Source organism: Heliangelus exortis, chromosome 19 (genome assembly GCF_036169615.1).
Source record: "Heliangelus exortis chromosome 19, bHelExo1.hap1, whole genome shotgun sequence".
Lineage (NCBI taxonomy): Eukaryota > Metazoa > Chordata > Aves > Apodiformes > Trochilidae > Heliangelus > Heliangelus exortis.
In genome coordinates, this window is record NC_092440.1 from 8,030,020 (window position 1) to 8,044,057 (window position 14,038).

General features: G+C 40.1%; 1 protein-coding gene across 1 annotated transcript in view; it reads left to right on the forward strand.

Moving 5' to 3' along the window:
• The window catches only part of GALNT9 (polypeptide N-acetylgalactosaminyltransferase 9), a 129,013-nt gene extending 118,850 nt beyond the window's left edge, over nt 1-10,163 (forward strand). The window contains exons 10-11 of the mRNA XM_071762991.1: nt 1,832-1,999; nt 2,641-10,163. Of these exons, the coding sequence (XP_071619092.1) occupies nt 1,832-1,999; nt 2,641-2,787 (315 nt within the window). The 3' untranslated portion in view covers nt 2,788-10,163. The remainder of the gene's footprint in view (nt 1-1,831; nt 2,000-2,640) is intronic.
• The last annotated feature ends 3,875 nt before the right edge of the window (nt 10,164-14,038 follow it).

Genomic DNA, 14,038 nt, shown 5'->3' on the forward strand with positions numbered 1-14,038 from the left:
GAGCACCCTCATGGGGTTATCCCTCTGCTTTCCCTGATGCAGAGGCTGTTCTAGCTCTGTGCTTCACATGCCTGCTCTGAAGTGGCAGGTAGGAAAATGAAGACATAGTTTGTCAAAGGGGATCTGGTCTGGGAGAGAGCAGAACATGCTCTGTTTACCACCAGCAAGATTATTCACAGCATGACTGCTGAGGTTAATAAGGCTGGAGGCAGAAAGCCAGGCTCTGATTTGAGGTTCTTTGATTGACCCTTAATGGTATCTCATGCACTTGTCAGTGGCATCCAATAAACAGCAGGCTCTTCTGACCTCCCTTCCCTTTCCTGTTAAGTAATTTCAGCCATATAATAGCAGTCAGACCAGACAGGAGGTGAATTTCCTGAGTGATAATTGCATTTCTTTGGTTGCTCAGCTTTTCACCCTGCAGCCTTGCAGAGTATCAGCCATGTAGCTGACTCCATTTTGCAGTCTCGTGGCACCCAGGTGCTACTCTTGATGGCTTCTGAAATAAAAAGGGCAAAATATTCTCATGCTGTAATGACTGGATTTAAACCCAAGAAGAAGTAGATCCATCTGATCTGACATCCTGCCCTGCTGCCAAATTAACATCATGCATTTTCATTTTAATGTGCTTTGATTTCTGCCTCAATAGGCTCTCCCTCAACTATCTAAAAAGCAGCAGTAATTACGTGGATTACTTTCTAATTTCTGCAACTCATAAATGAGGTCTCCATCACTATCATGGTTATCTCAGTGCAATGTGACACAGAGCTGACAGAGCCCCTTTGCCCTCTAAGTGAGCATCTTAAAACCACCCTTAAGGCTTTGAGGCTTTATTAGAATTCAGATTGAAACAAACAGTAGTAGAGAAGAATCAGATGTGGAAGAGGCAGAATAAAAGGTTTGAAATCAACTTTCCTTCATCAATATTGTGTTGTTCAGGCCTGCTGTCACCCACCAGTTCTTCTGTGGCCAGTATTAATGTGATATATTCTGGCACACTGAGATTACAAGACACCAATTTTTTTACCACACTTTCTAGATATGGATTCTTTTTTTTTCTTGGGGGCCTTTTATGTGAATGACTTGAGACAAGTGAAATCACTACTTAAAGCTGAAGAAAGACTAAAAATTCCTACACTCCTGTAAAAATTAATGTGAATGATTTTGCCTCAGTTTATCACTAAAAGAACCCTCTAAAATAATAAATGGCCCTCACCTGAAGACTCTAATTCAGCATTCTCCACATCACTAAATGGCAGATCTGTAAAGCCTCACACAAAACTGAAACATCAGTCTGTCATTATTATCTAGGCCTGAAGCATATGTTAGCAAATTTGCTGTTATTTCCCTAATGATTTTTTTTTTCTCTCTCATATTTTTGGATACCGGTTGCATGGTTGGATTTTTTTCAGTAACATTCATTTACAAAAGCTAATTAGATTTGTTGCTATCAATAGCCTCTAACAGAGCTCTTCAGAACAACAGAACTGACATCCTGTCCTTGTTCAATCACCTGTCCTTGTTCATAGCTGACTGCCTATGATTTCCATAGTGATTACTCCACTTTTTTCACTGCCCTTTTGCAGTGGAAGAGCAGGAAGGGACTTGTGGGAAGCAGAGGTGTGAGAGAAGAGGGAATGTTGTGTCCCACGAGAGACCCTGTGCAGTAAAACAAAGTCTCCCAAGCTTTGCCCTGGAGTGCCACACCAGGAAGGTCCCAACACGTGGCAGAACACAGAGCTGGGGCAGCAGCTTGTGGGGAAGGCAGCTGCAGGTCTGCTGGGCTCCCTGAGGCTTTGCTTAAAAAATTCCTTTTTTTTTTTTTCCCCAGCTCGTCCGCTACAGTTCCGAAGGTGTCCTGCAGCTGGGGCCACTGGGCTCCACTGCCTTCCTGCCTGACTCCAAATGCCTCGTTGATGATGGGAAGGGCAGGACACCGACTCTGAAGAAGTGTGAAGATGTCCTGAGGCCAGCACAGAGGTTCTGGGATTTCACACAGGTATGGAAGTGCCCAAGGAGCCTTGTGGAGAGCAATTGGAAAAAAAAAAAAAAGCTGTTCTAGAGGTTGTTTAATGAAAAAACAGGTTTGGAGAGGACTATCCTAGGAATCTCCCCTTATGCCTTCTAGAACTATTCAGCTGTGTTTTCCATAGGTCATGTGCTATCCAATAATTTTCTTTGCTTATTATTTTTTTAGTGTCTAGGAAGTTCTGTTTCTAGTTTTACTTAGGATTATTTAGGATTTTTTCTAGCATCTTTCTAGGGTTTTTTAGATATACAGCTTTCATTTTTTAGGATTTTCAACAGCTTTCTTACAGTTTCTGGGATTTCCTATATCTTGAGGTCTGTAGGAATTCTCTAGTGCTTTGTAGGGATTTTCGAGTGATTTCCAGAGAATTTTCTAGCAATTTCTAAATGGAGGATTATCTAGGAATTGTTTTGGTACTTTGTATGGATTACCTATTTTCTCCAAGGAACTTCTAGCACTTTCCAGGACTTTATCATGATAGATACAAAACTTTTGAGGCATTTTATAGTGCTTTCAAGGAATTTACAGTTCTGACACTATTTTTCATGTTGTCTTCCCATCTTTTCTATTCAACCTTCTAATCTTTTTTTTTTTTTTTTTTTATTCCTCAGAATGGTCCAATCATCAGCAGAGACACTGGTCGCTGTCTAGAAGTGGAGATGTCAAAGGATGCAAATTTTGGGCTCAGATTGGTCGTCCAAAGGTGCTCGGGGCAGAAATGGATGATTAGAAACTGGATAAAACATGGTCGGCACTGACTGCAGGGGCTGGGAAGCTGCCTCTCCTGCTCTTGTCCATTGCTCAGTGTGCCATATCTTGCAAGGCATTTGTCTGAAATTAGTTTGGAAGAGAACTTGGCTCTCAAGAGTCCCCCCTAGTTGGGCATTCAGGGGTAAAAAGGAGAAAAAGAAAAGCAGACACATGCATGCCCTATTTGACTCGTCCTTGCTCCTGTAGATGACCTGGGAACTTGAACAGGAGTTTTCTGTTGATTTGAAAATCTTGTGAAGAGCAGAACACAACAGAAAAGTGGGCTCCTGAAGTTCTAAGGGAATGAAGAGACAGATGGTTCTATGATGAGTTCAAAGGAGAGATCCCAATACTGCCTCATAAAGAGAGTTCTTGGATGGGTGGCTTTTTAGCTTTAAGTTATTGACCGGTGCACAACTCCTATGGTGAATAATTATGTGCCTTTTTTATTGTACTTGGTATAAAAGAGGACTGGAAAAATCTTACATTTTCAGCATGTCTGGTTCGTTGTACTAAACAAGATGATCTGTAAATAACACTGGAAATATAATATATGATAAATTTCGAGGTTGATTGTTTAGGAGTCTCTGTTTCTAGAGGGAGACTGTTCCGCAAATGTTTACAGGTGGTTCTCAACCTACAAGCTGCTAAAAAGCAGCATTTTAGAGACCTCTTCTAGTTAGACACAGGTAAATGTTGAATAGTTAAAATAGCCACATGCTCCATTATATTGCCACATTTTACATTTCTTGGCTGTAAAGGCATCAGAGCACAGCACTTGCCTATTGAACTCTTTTGAGGCAGTACATGTCCTAGCAGATGAATAAATGTCTTGAGGCCTCAGTTGGCCCCAGAAGCCCTGAGTCCAGAGGTTCCCATCCTGCAGTGCTGTGCATGCAAGTGCAGTTGTCTTGTTCCAGGAACTGCCTGGAAGCTGGATACTCATTTCTTCTGAAAACAAGTTGACTTGAGTGCCATCTGTGGAATCCATCAGCTGCCATTTTGTTCCCCATCCTGTGAAAATGTCAAATGTCAGCAAATCCGCGTTGTGAGCACTGTCCAGACAAATTTCCTGAACAAACCAACAAAGACTTTTCAGTATTTGAAAAACAAACAAACACCAAGTGATAGGAAGGTAAATTAAAGCAAGGAATAGGTAGCATACGTTATAAATAGTTCCTCTGAAATATAAATATTTTCCTGCAGTTGACCCACTGACAGCATCTTTGTGAACCTGACTTTGGTAAGGGATCCAGTGGTTCAAGCAGAATCTGTGCACAGGCTGCCAGAGCAATGGCAACGCTGTCAAAGTAGGATCTGTTCACTGTTTAATATTTTATAGTAATTTTTAAGAAGTTTTGTTTTGTTTGACTGAGCCAGGAAAACAGGTAATAGCAGACACTGTGGTACTGTGAAACATTGTGATCTGTTTCTTGAAGAGCTTTTGCCATTCCCTGTATCAAGGCATGCTGAACAAAACAGATTGAAAGCCAAGTTTATTTTTAAAGGGCATGATATGTAATAAAATATTTACTTTTGCCATCCAAAATTCATCAGTTCTTGTCAACTCTTGGTTAGTATTTACAGAGCACATCAGTATATTTTTCTCCCAATTTTATTTTTGAAATGGAGTGTGCACACTGTAATGCAAAGCCAATGCTCCTGCAGTTTATTTGTGGCTAATTGCTAATCTTTATTTATGTCATGTGGATCAGGTTATGCATGAATATATACAAAAGAATAATTCTGGGTGAAATGCTAAATAGAAAAATGCTTAAAATTCTCTGTTTATGGTTAGCTGAACACAACCTCTTGAACAGTGTAATAAGACCTGCAAAGAGAGGTAACATTTTCAATAAATCAAGCAATACAGTAAAAAATTATGGACAAGCTCCATATTTAAACCTTCCTGCAGGTCTTAAACAGACAGGAGGCTTCATACTAAATGTACACTGGGAATGGTTGCCCTGTGTTTCACCTCCTTATGCAAAACTATTTGAGAATTTTAAAGGATAGTTACCATCTATGGAGCAGGTGTTGAATGCTTTGTACAGAAGTTCTACTTGTGGCTTTTCATCTTCTCTCCAGATACAATTTTTAAGTTGTTTGAAAGCTGTATTCTCCTTTTGTTTACTCTGATGGAGTTGGCCAAGGGAGGTGAGAAGGCAAAAGAAAGACATTTTTGCCAGGGGAGCTTTTCTGGGAGTATCACAGGTCATTCACACCATTTGTAGTCTTTCTAGTGAGCTAAGTTCTAACCATTTTATATAAAGATGGCTGGAAGCTGAAAGGAATTATGTATCAGAGTGACTACTAAAGGCCTCAGAGAGTATCAGTTATTATACTGAACAGACACAAATTTACAATGTTCTTTTGGGGTCCCTCCCCCATTTGCTTTTTTTTTTTTTTACCTCCTGTCCCTCTAGACTTGATCCTTGGTTAGCAATGACCCTTTCTAATCCTGGGTAAATGAAAAAGGGAGGAATACCAGATTTTGAATGTACTCTCAAGTGTTGCGTTGGCAGTTTCAGAGCTTTGAAGCTGAGACCAGACAGATTCTGCATTTGCTGGCAAAGATTTCAAGTAAGCATCAGACCCCTTCACTGTGACAGCACCAGAATGAATGTGGGTTGGTAATCTTGAAATTTTGCTACTGCAGATATTCAGTGCCTGGAGCAGAGCATTTGCATTTGGCTACACTGCCCATCTGAGTGGTCACTCCTGGCAAGCTCTGAGTGCAGAGGCTGCAGGTTGCAGAAGGCTTTCAGGATAAGAAGAAAAGCAGGTAGATAAATAGCTCAGAGAGTTACAGAAGGTATGGAATTCAAATAGCTTCAAATAAGTAATTCAAATATGTTCTATGATCATCATGTTATATCATTTTTAAGATTAACTGAAACAATTTCTCATATATAAAAAACACATTCATTGGATTATTTTTACTTCAGTCTTTATCTGTATCAACCACTGCTTTGGCTGTGGTATTAACATGGTGACTCTGCATGTGAGTCTTAAATATTGTCTCATAAAGGAATAATAATTAAAAACGCCTTGGATATTACCTGTTTTAATAGAAGTCTATGGGTCTCTTGTCAGTATTTCACTCCTAGGTATAATCTGAAGTCCTGCTTAATCTTGTTTCAAATTTTAGTTTTGTTTCCCACAGTGCAGCTGTCCAGATAATATGAAAAGTATTTAATTAAGTGTAATTTGCCTTGTAGAGAAAATTAAGTTTTAATTGCTATTTTGCTTGATTCAGGAGATTATGGAGTTAACTACTAGGTCCTAGGACAGCAGAATATGAGAAAAAACACCCATTCTTGTGGACTGCTGTTGAAGGTACACCAGGTAAATTAGTAAACCTAAAAACCTAAAAATTAGTAAACCTAAAAATTAGTTTGAACCCTGTGGGGAAAAAAAGCCCTTTCTCTTTCCAGAGCAATAAGCTGTTTTCCAAGCAGAATTTATTCTTGGCTTGATTAAAGCTACTTGTTCCTCAGCCAAAACTGTCCTCTAGCTTTAGTGGCTCCCTGCTTCCTGAGCCATCCTCATCTCTAATGGAGAGCAAGAAGGATGAGTGAAACTCCTGGTTCCATAGAAGTGATCCCAGACAAAACTATGGAAACAAACAGGTTGTCAAACATGTTCTGAAAGCATTGAACTATCTAAATCAAATTAATAATTTGGGGCTTGGAGTGTCTTCACTATCCTTTGATAACATTTTTTTTCATCAGCCTTTTTAGAAACTCTGGTTTGGTAGATGAAAACCTCACTTGCCATGTGACAAGGGGTGTAATCTTTCTGACACAGGACAGCTGCAATTTTAAGTACTTAAGCCAGAGCTAATAAGATTTAATGAAATAGCATCACTCCTAATCTGTTCTTTAGATCAATTACACAGCATGTAATTCCTTCAGTATCCAGCATTCATTTGAAATGGTTCATTAACAGCCATACTAAAGCACATTGCAGCCTGTTTGGGGACTCAGTGGGTTGGGCTGAAAGGAGAACTTGAACAGAAGTCAGAGTTCAGAGGGAGTCTGGCATATTATTACTCAGTTAGGACACAAATACCTTTGTTGGGGTTTTTTATTTATTTATTGAAGGACTTTGGGGGGAAGAACAGCTGTCAGAATTCAGTAAATTGAGAATATTTCTAGCAAAAATGTTCCATTTTTGACTGCTGCTGGTTTGACTCCCTGCTTCTTACAGCTGATCTAAGTCAGTTGTGAAGTCATGCCAAAGAAGATGGACCTGCAAATTACTGCAAATTAGAACTACCTAAGCAGGACAGAAATCAAAGAATGGTCAGGTCTTCACATCTCTAGTGAATTCTGCTAGAGATGGAGTCTGCTTACATAGCAAACTAAAGGAACTCAGTGAGTAAATACTGAAATTATATAGTTAATAATTCCCAGTGAATTTGCCACAAAGTGCGTTGATATTTCCGTCTGCTAGAAATGTACTGAATTATTTTTAGGTTCTCTCTTAACAATCTCCCTATTTTACTCTGATAACTGTTGAAAAAAACATGTCCCTATAAAGATCTGGAATACTTACGCCATGTGAAGACTTTAGCTGTGTTTTTACAGTGCTCCAGCCATCAATGTCATTAGAAAAAGAGATAAACAGTGACCCCTTTAGTACATTGTAATGAATTTTAGAGTGATTTCACAAAATACTTTGACCTTTATTACAAAAGCACTAATGATGCAGAACTAAAGGTATAAAATTCATGGATTACCCTAAATAAGAACAATGTTTTTTTGCCCAATAATACTTATTAACAGCCCAGTGAAGCAATATATGGCAACCTGATTTTGAAGAACAGAACTTCTGAATTAAGAGCACTCTTCAAAAACAAATAGAAGCACTTATTATTTTTCATAGGGTTACAGTTTTCCATTGGCCATCAACAAGTATTGCACAGTTCTCAAACTCTTTGTACTAAGTTCAATATAAACAAATAACACAGCAAAAAGAATGCAAATTGTGACTGCAAATAATTTTTCATTATGTGGCACATCATCAAATCAATTTGTATTTACACTTGAAAAGCTAATAAATTATTATGCATTTTACTGCTGACATCAGCTGCATTTTTTATCATTGTACATTTGGACAGCCTGTATTAAAATTCAAAGTTGTCACAGAAAGGAAAGCCAGAAAAGCAAAGTATAGATGCATTTTAAAATTTAAATTGCACGTAATCTGTTCTGAAGGGTAATCAGCCCATTTTCAGATAAGCACAGCACATTTTGCAGCAGATTCCAAGCTGTTCTAAAGCAGATGAACTGTGCACATCAGAGGAGATGCATCACTATGTGCTCACTGGAGATTTGGTCCCTGAGCACTTACATCCAAAGCTGGACTGACAGCAACACAGACAACACCTGCACTGTGGCTGTCAGAGCTGAGGGGAGCCTTGTCTTGCCAGCCCACTACAAAGCTACACTTGTGCAATGCTTGCATTACAGCAACACAGGCTCTGTTCTTCTGTGGTCCTGCAGAACTAGAAAGGGTTCCACAAGCATTCTAACAGAAATTTTAAAAATCTTCATCATTCACCATTCCTTGAACCACAGCCAGGAAGCTGGTGTTGAAAGTGTTCTCTTGCTTAGGAGTTCTGCACTGAAGGTTATGTTCTAGCAAGTCAAATCTGTAAGAACATAACTGGTTTATCATTGATGTGGTACTGTTGTTCTGAAGAACACAACCTAAAGAACAGCCTGGGCGTCCCAAATTTCCCTGTTAATAGAAAGGACAGAAGAATACCCCACACCCTGGGACCTCACCCAGATCTGCAGATGTCATTGCTCTGCTGCAGTCAGGCTGTGGGCTCTGTACTCATTTATGCCATCTGTAGATTTGCTCTTTTGCAACTGATGATGTTATTTTTTTCTTCTTCTTCTAAAGTTGCTTTTATCTGCCCAAAGGCAATAGAAAGGGGACATAAAGTGCTCATGAATTCCTTATTGTACTGCCATACATCTGTCAGAAGGCTTCATAGCTCAGCACCTCATCACTGGTAACAGTCCAGAACTGATGTTTAGGAGAATGAAATAGAAGGCAGGAAAAACATAGAATGATGCTCTCATCATGTTTCTCCCTCTCATTTCAAAAGGTAAGGTCTTCCCAAGCCAGAGGCTACATACTCCAACCCAACCATTAGATTTCATTACTACTCTGGGCCTGGATGTATCTAATCCACTTGTACCTCTGGTACCACAAGATCTTGCTGTGATCTTGTGTAAATAAACATAGCACAATTGCTGTGAGTCAGTATCTCTGCTCTTCATTCCATAGGATGCCCTGTAGCTCTCCTATGGTGAAAAACTGTGAATAGCTGCTGCCAACTCTGCTTTGACACCCTCCTGAGTCTGACCTCTGCCATCCTCTTTTAAAATATATTTCAGAACTAGTTAAATGTCATGCTTTTTTTGTATCACAGCAAACAACTTCATAGAAGTGCAAGCAGATGCTCAGTGTCATAGACTGGAAGGGTGATAGCGTGGTGAGAATTTATCTGGCTCAGCACCACGGAACAGACATGACTGGGTTTAACTTTTCATTTTGGATCCCAGCCAGCCACTCTCCTGTTAGCATGTATGCACAGAGTCTGCAGTTGGGATCAAAGGGCACAGAGCATCTGAGAAAGGATCTGACATCTTTCATTCTGCTAGAAAAAACTTCCCACCCTTTCCTCCTGCTAGCAGGGTGCTGCTGGGCTCAGCCAGGAGTTCCAGTTGTCTGGCCAGGCTGGGACGTGTCCCCTTGCTCCTGACTCTCTTGCACACCCCTGCTTCACTTGAATTAACTGGCTGAGACCTGAGTGCACAAGTTTTCTCTTTCCTGATTTCTACAAGGACACAGACTGTGCAAGTTGAAGAACAGCTTTTAAGAGATTCCCTGGTTTATCGAGAGGAAACTGAGTTGGCTGTAGTCTTCAGGCAGGCAACAATACAATCAGCCTCAGAAGGAACAGCCTTGGCATATTTAGCTCCATTTCCAGGATCAATCTGCTTTAGGGCAAGGCATTTCTTTGTAAAGCCACACTGAGGACTCTGTGTAGAAATGATGCTCTGCTGCTAGCTGAGGTATTCTGTGAACATTAATTTCCTATTATATTCAAGCCAGCATTTCTTGGAAAAAGAAATGTCACCTTTAAAGGTACCATATGCTTGCTCAAATGAATGTTCTGTGAATAATATCCAACAAAATTAGATTCGTGTAAATATTTTGTCACAGTTCTGCATCTGACAACATTTGTACTGCAGAAGTTATCCTAAGTCTCAGATTTTTCACTGTGAAGAACGTGTTATCATGAATGTAGCCACCCTCTTTTTTTTTTTTTTTTTTGATCAATAAATCTTCATGAATCAACTGTGACTTGTGTATATGTGCCTGTAGCCAAGCACTAAGCAGTGACAATGATTTTTCAGCCTATACATAGCTTGGTTGGGGGGTTTTATGTTGGGTTTTGTTGTTGGTTTTTTTTTTGTCTAACACAGCTGAGCCCTTGCATTAGGTAGATTTGCCTCTGCATCCTAACTGGTTAACTGGAATGTTTTTCTGGACTGTGTTCTTACCATAAGCTCACCTTTATTGCTTAACTGTAGCCTGACTTTCCCACCTTCTTTTATCATCTTTTTTTCCCTAGTGTATTTGTGTAATTTTTAGTTATTTTATTTTTGTTTTTTGCAGATGTGTTACTAATATAGGTGACCTGCACTGGAAAAGGAGCCTTTATAATTAACAAAAATAATTTTGCCATTTACAGGACTTGGTAGTAAAGGTGTGACCACTGAAGTGCTGTGACATTCACCAGGCTGGGTGCACTGTTTTAAAGAATCTGTTCTTTGTTTTAGAAAATCCAAGCAGAACTTCCTAATGTTCCTTATCTTGCTGACAACAGAGCAAAATATCACCTCCCTTGGGTGGGCCCAGCTGTTACAGGAAGTTCTGAAAGCAAATAAATAGCATTTTTAATATTGAAACCTCAAGTTATAGAAATGGGATGGTAAGAGAAGGGTCCAGGCATATCAGGAGATCCTTGAACTGGAAAAGTGGGAGTTAAAGATGAGAAGGTGAACTGCACTGCCAGATCTGGAAAGCATGAACCAACCAACATGCAGCAATTCATGAAGTGGTCTGGCCCTGGGTTCTTTACATGAATAATTGAGCTGTAATAAAGAGATTTCAGTAAGAGTTCAGAAAATATTTTTCTGCTTTTGCAGATCATTACAGTGAAATCTGTCTAAACTGTTGGCAGAGCACCAAAACACACATGGGTTGGTGCCATGGTGTGTTAGCAGTCAAACATTTGCCAAAAGCTATTGAAATTCTCGATGTACTTGGAGTGCTGGCATTCTGTGAAGAAAATGGTGCCACCTATCAGCGAGAAGGAGGAAATTAAAACAGCAAAACGATTTGTTTAAACTGAAGAAAGTGCTGTTGTCATTGCAAGGCTGATGGCTGTGTTTTAAAAAGCTACTAGCAAGATGCTCAGCCTGTCCATGATGATTCTGGGTAAATAAGGTGCTGGCCTGGCTGGCCACTCTCATGCTGAGGTCCAGGCTTGACAAACAGTGGATGTTCTTTGTCTTGCTGACCAAAGGCAGAGAACCGTGAGAAGAAAATCTGCATCAAGAGTGCAAAATGCAAGTCAAGCAGATCACCTGGGGTCCATTTTACTAAAGTAAGTAGTTAAATGTTTCTCTGAATCTAAACCTAAATACCTCTGGATCCAGTTTTTCTCTCTTTACACAGGATATAGGTCATTTTGAGTCAACCTTGAGTGCAGGCTCATGAACAGACAGCTATTTTGAAAATATTTTTCCCCATTCTTTGGAAACGTGCATCTTGTTGGCATTTTTGTTCCAATTCTTCATAATATATCCTGGGATATCCAAGCCATGTGTTCCCCTCACATCATGGCTCAAGCTATCACAGTACTGAGGCCCAGGTTACTGCACTGTGCTGCCTCCTTTTTCCGAACAGAAATTAATTAAGTTCAAAGCTTCAGTGGGCTCCCCAGGGGCAATGAGAGATTTATGTTGTGTTCAGCCTTATCAGAAAAAATTCAGGACACTTTTCATCTCTTAGAAGCCTGCTTTGTTTGAATTCTGGAGCCAAAGCTCCTTTCTTAAGTCTAAACAGTTACAGAGACCCTTTTTGATATCCATCAGGCCAGAGTGCCATAAAGTTGTTCTTTATACCAGTGCATCACTACATTAGTAAAAAGGGACTCTTAACTATTAGACCTACTTAAAACTTTGTGAATCTTAAGGTTTCTCAAGCACTTTCCTAACGCCTTTTTACCTGACAAGGGAAGACTTGTAAAAGTTTTTTTTCTTTTCCTTTTGAAACGCATTGATAAATGTGCCCAAAAATTTAGTCTGAGGAGAATTACTCTTTTGTACATGGTCAGAGGATCATCCTAAACAAGCAGAAAAATGCTGGCTTCTTAGAACAAGGCTCCTAATAAGTTAATTTGTGGGGTATGCTTTGGTTCTAATAAAAGCTATGGTGCCATGTTCCTAACAAGGGCCACGCAGACTGCATGGCAAAGCTTTCCTGGAGGAAAAGAGCTTTCCTCCTCCTTTCAAGTCAGGAGGTGCACAGTGGTTCTGTGTGATGCAAGCTGTATATTCCACAGGGTAAAAGGCTCAAGGGAATTGACACAGTGTGGCCCATGGGTTTTTAGTAAATGCAACTGGAAAGAATTCTGTGTATGAATACAGTGTAGAACTAGAGGCATCTAAGGTCTGATTTTTTTTTCATGGGTTCACAGTGTGCTGTATGGATTACTAACAGGCATTCTGAAAAACCCTTCACCTCTTGTTAAGGGGCTGATAAAATCTGATTCCAATATAAAGTTCTCATTTACTTTGTGTTTATCAGTGAGATGTATATCATGGAGCTTTCATGACACAGAAGTATAAAGGAGCCTAAGAGAGGAAGAGCATCAGTACCATCGAAACAGTAGAAAAGAGTGAGTGCATTTTAAACTACTTAAAAGATATTTTTACAGCACCCTGCCCTCCTGCTGCCCCTCTCTCCCCCCTCCATCTTTCCCTCCCTCCACCCGTCCTTCCCCCTTTTCTCCCTCCCCCCCTCTCCCTCCCTTCCCAAAATGAGAATCTTGCTGTCACAACTAAGTTTTGTTCTAATGACGTTTTGCTGTACCTTACCACATGAACCAAATGTTTTTCTAAAAAGTAAATCCTCTATGAAAGCAATGAAGTAACTCTAATCTCTAAATGTGTAGCACCCAGGCTTACAAAAAAAGAGCAAAGCAGATTCACTTTGGCTTGGATGGCATTTATGGTCTGCAAGAAGCTCATGGATAGGAAAAGGCTGCTTGCTGCTCTCCATGGGGTGTACAATCTGAAACAATTTTATCAGAACTGTTAGGCAGAAATCTTAATAAGCTGGAGTTAAACAACTGGGTGTTTTTATCTTGGAGGGAAAAAAAAAAAATGAAAGAAATACATTTAAAATTCACCATATGCACTGTAACTTGCAGTTACTAATTAAATTCGCACAACATCCTTTCACAGTGCCAGGCCGAGCATATTGGCTCAGGTTGGCCTGGTTGTTGAGTGTGAACCAAAATTATTTCTAACAGCAATCAAATACATTTTGAAACGTGCTCATAAAAATGCTAGCTCAGAGGCTCAAAGCAATAATGGTTTCACATATTAGCAAATGAATCTGTCCTCTGCAAGCTACTCCCTGCAATGTAATAATGGATCAGTCCAAGGAAAGAAGTGTATTTATTAAGGTGATGAGAGTTAATATTTTCTGATGAATTGGGGGTGGTATTTATTCAGCATCAGTGGAATAGCTGTGGATTGAGGTGCTGGACTGGACTCTGGAAGCCAGGCTCTGTCATAGAATCATAGAATCATAGAATTGGCTGGGTTGGAAGGGACCTCAGAGATCATCAAGTCCAACCCTTGATCCACTCCCGCTGCAGTTCCCAGACCATGGCACTGAGTGCCACATCCAGTCTCTTTTTAAATATCTCCAGGGATGGAGAATCCACCACTTCCCTGGGCAGCCCATTCCAATGTCTGATCACCCTCTCAGTAAAGAAATTCTTTCTAATGTCCAACCTAAGCCTCCCCCGGCACAACTTGAGACTGTGCCCTCTTGTCTTGCTGAGAGTTGCCTGGGAAAAGAGACCAACCCCCCCCTGACTCCAACCTCCTTTCAGGGAGTTGTAGAGAGTGATGAGGTCTCCCCTGAGCCTCC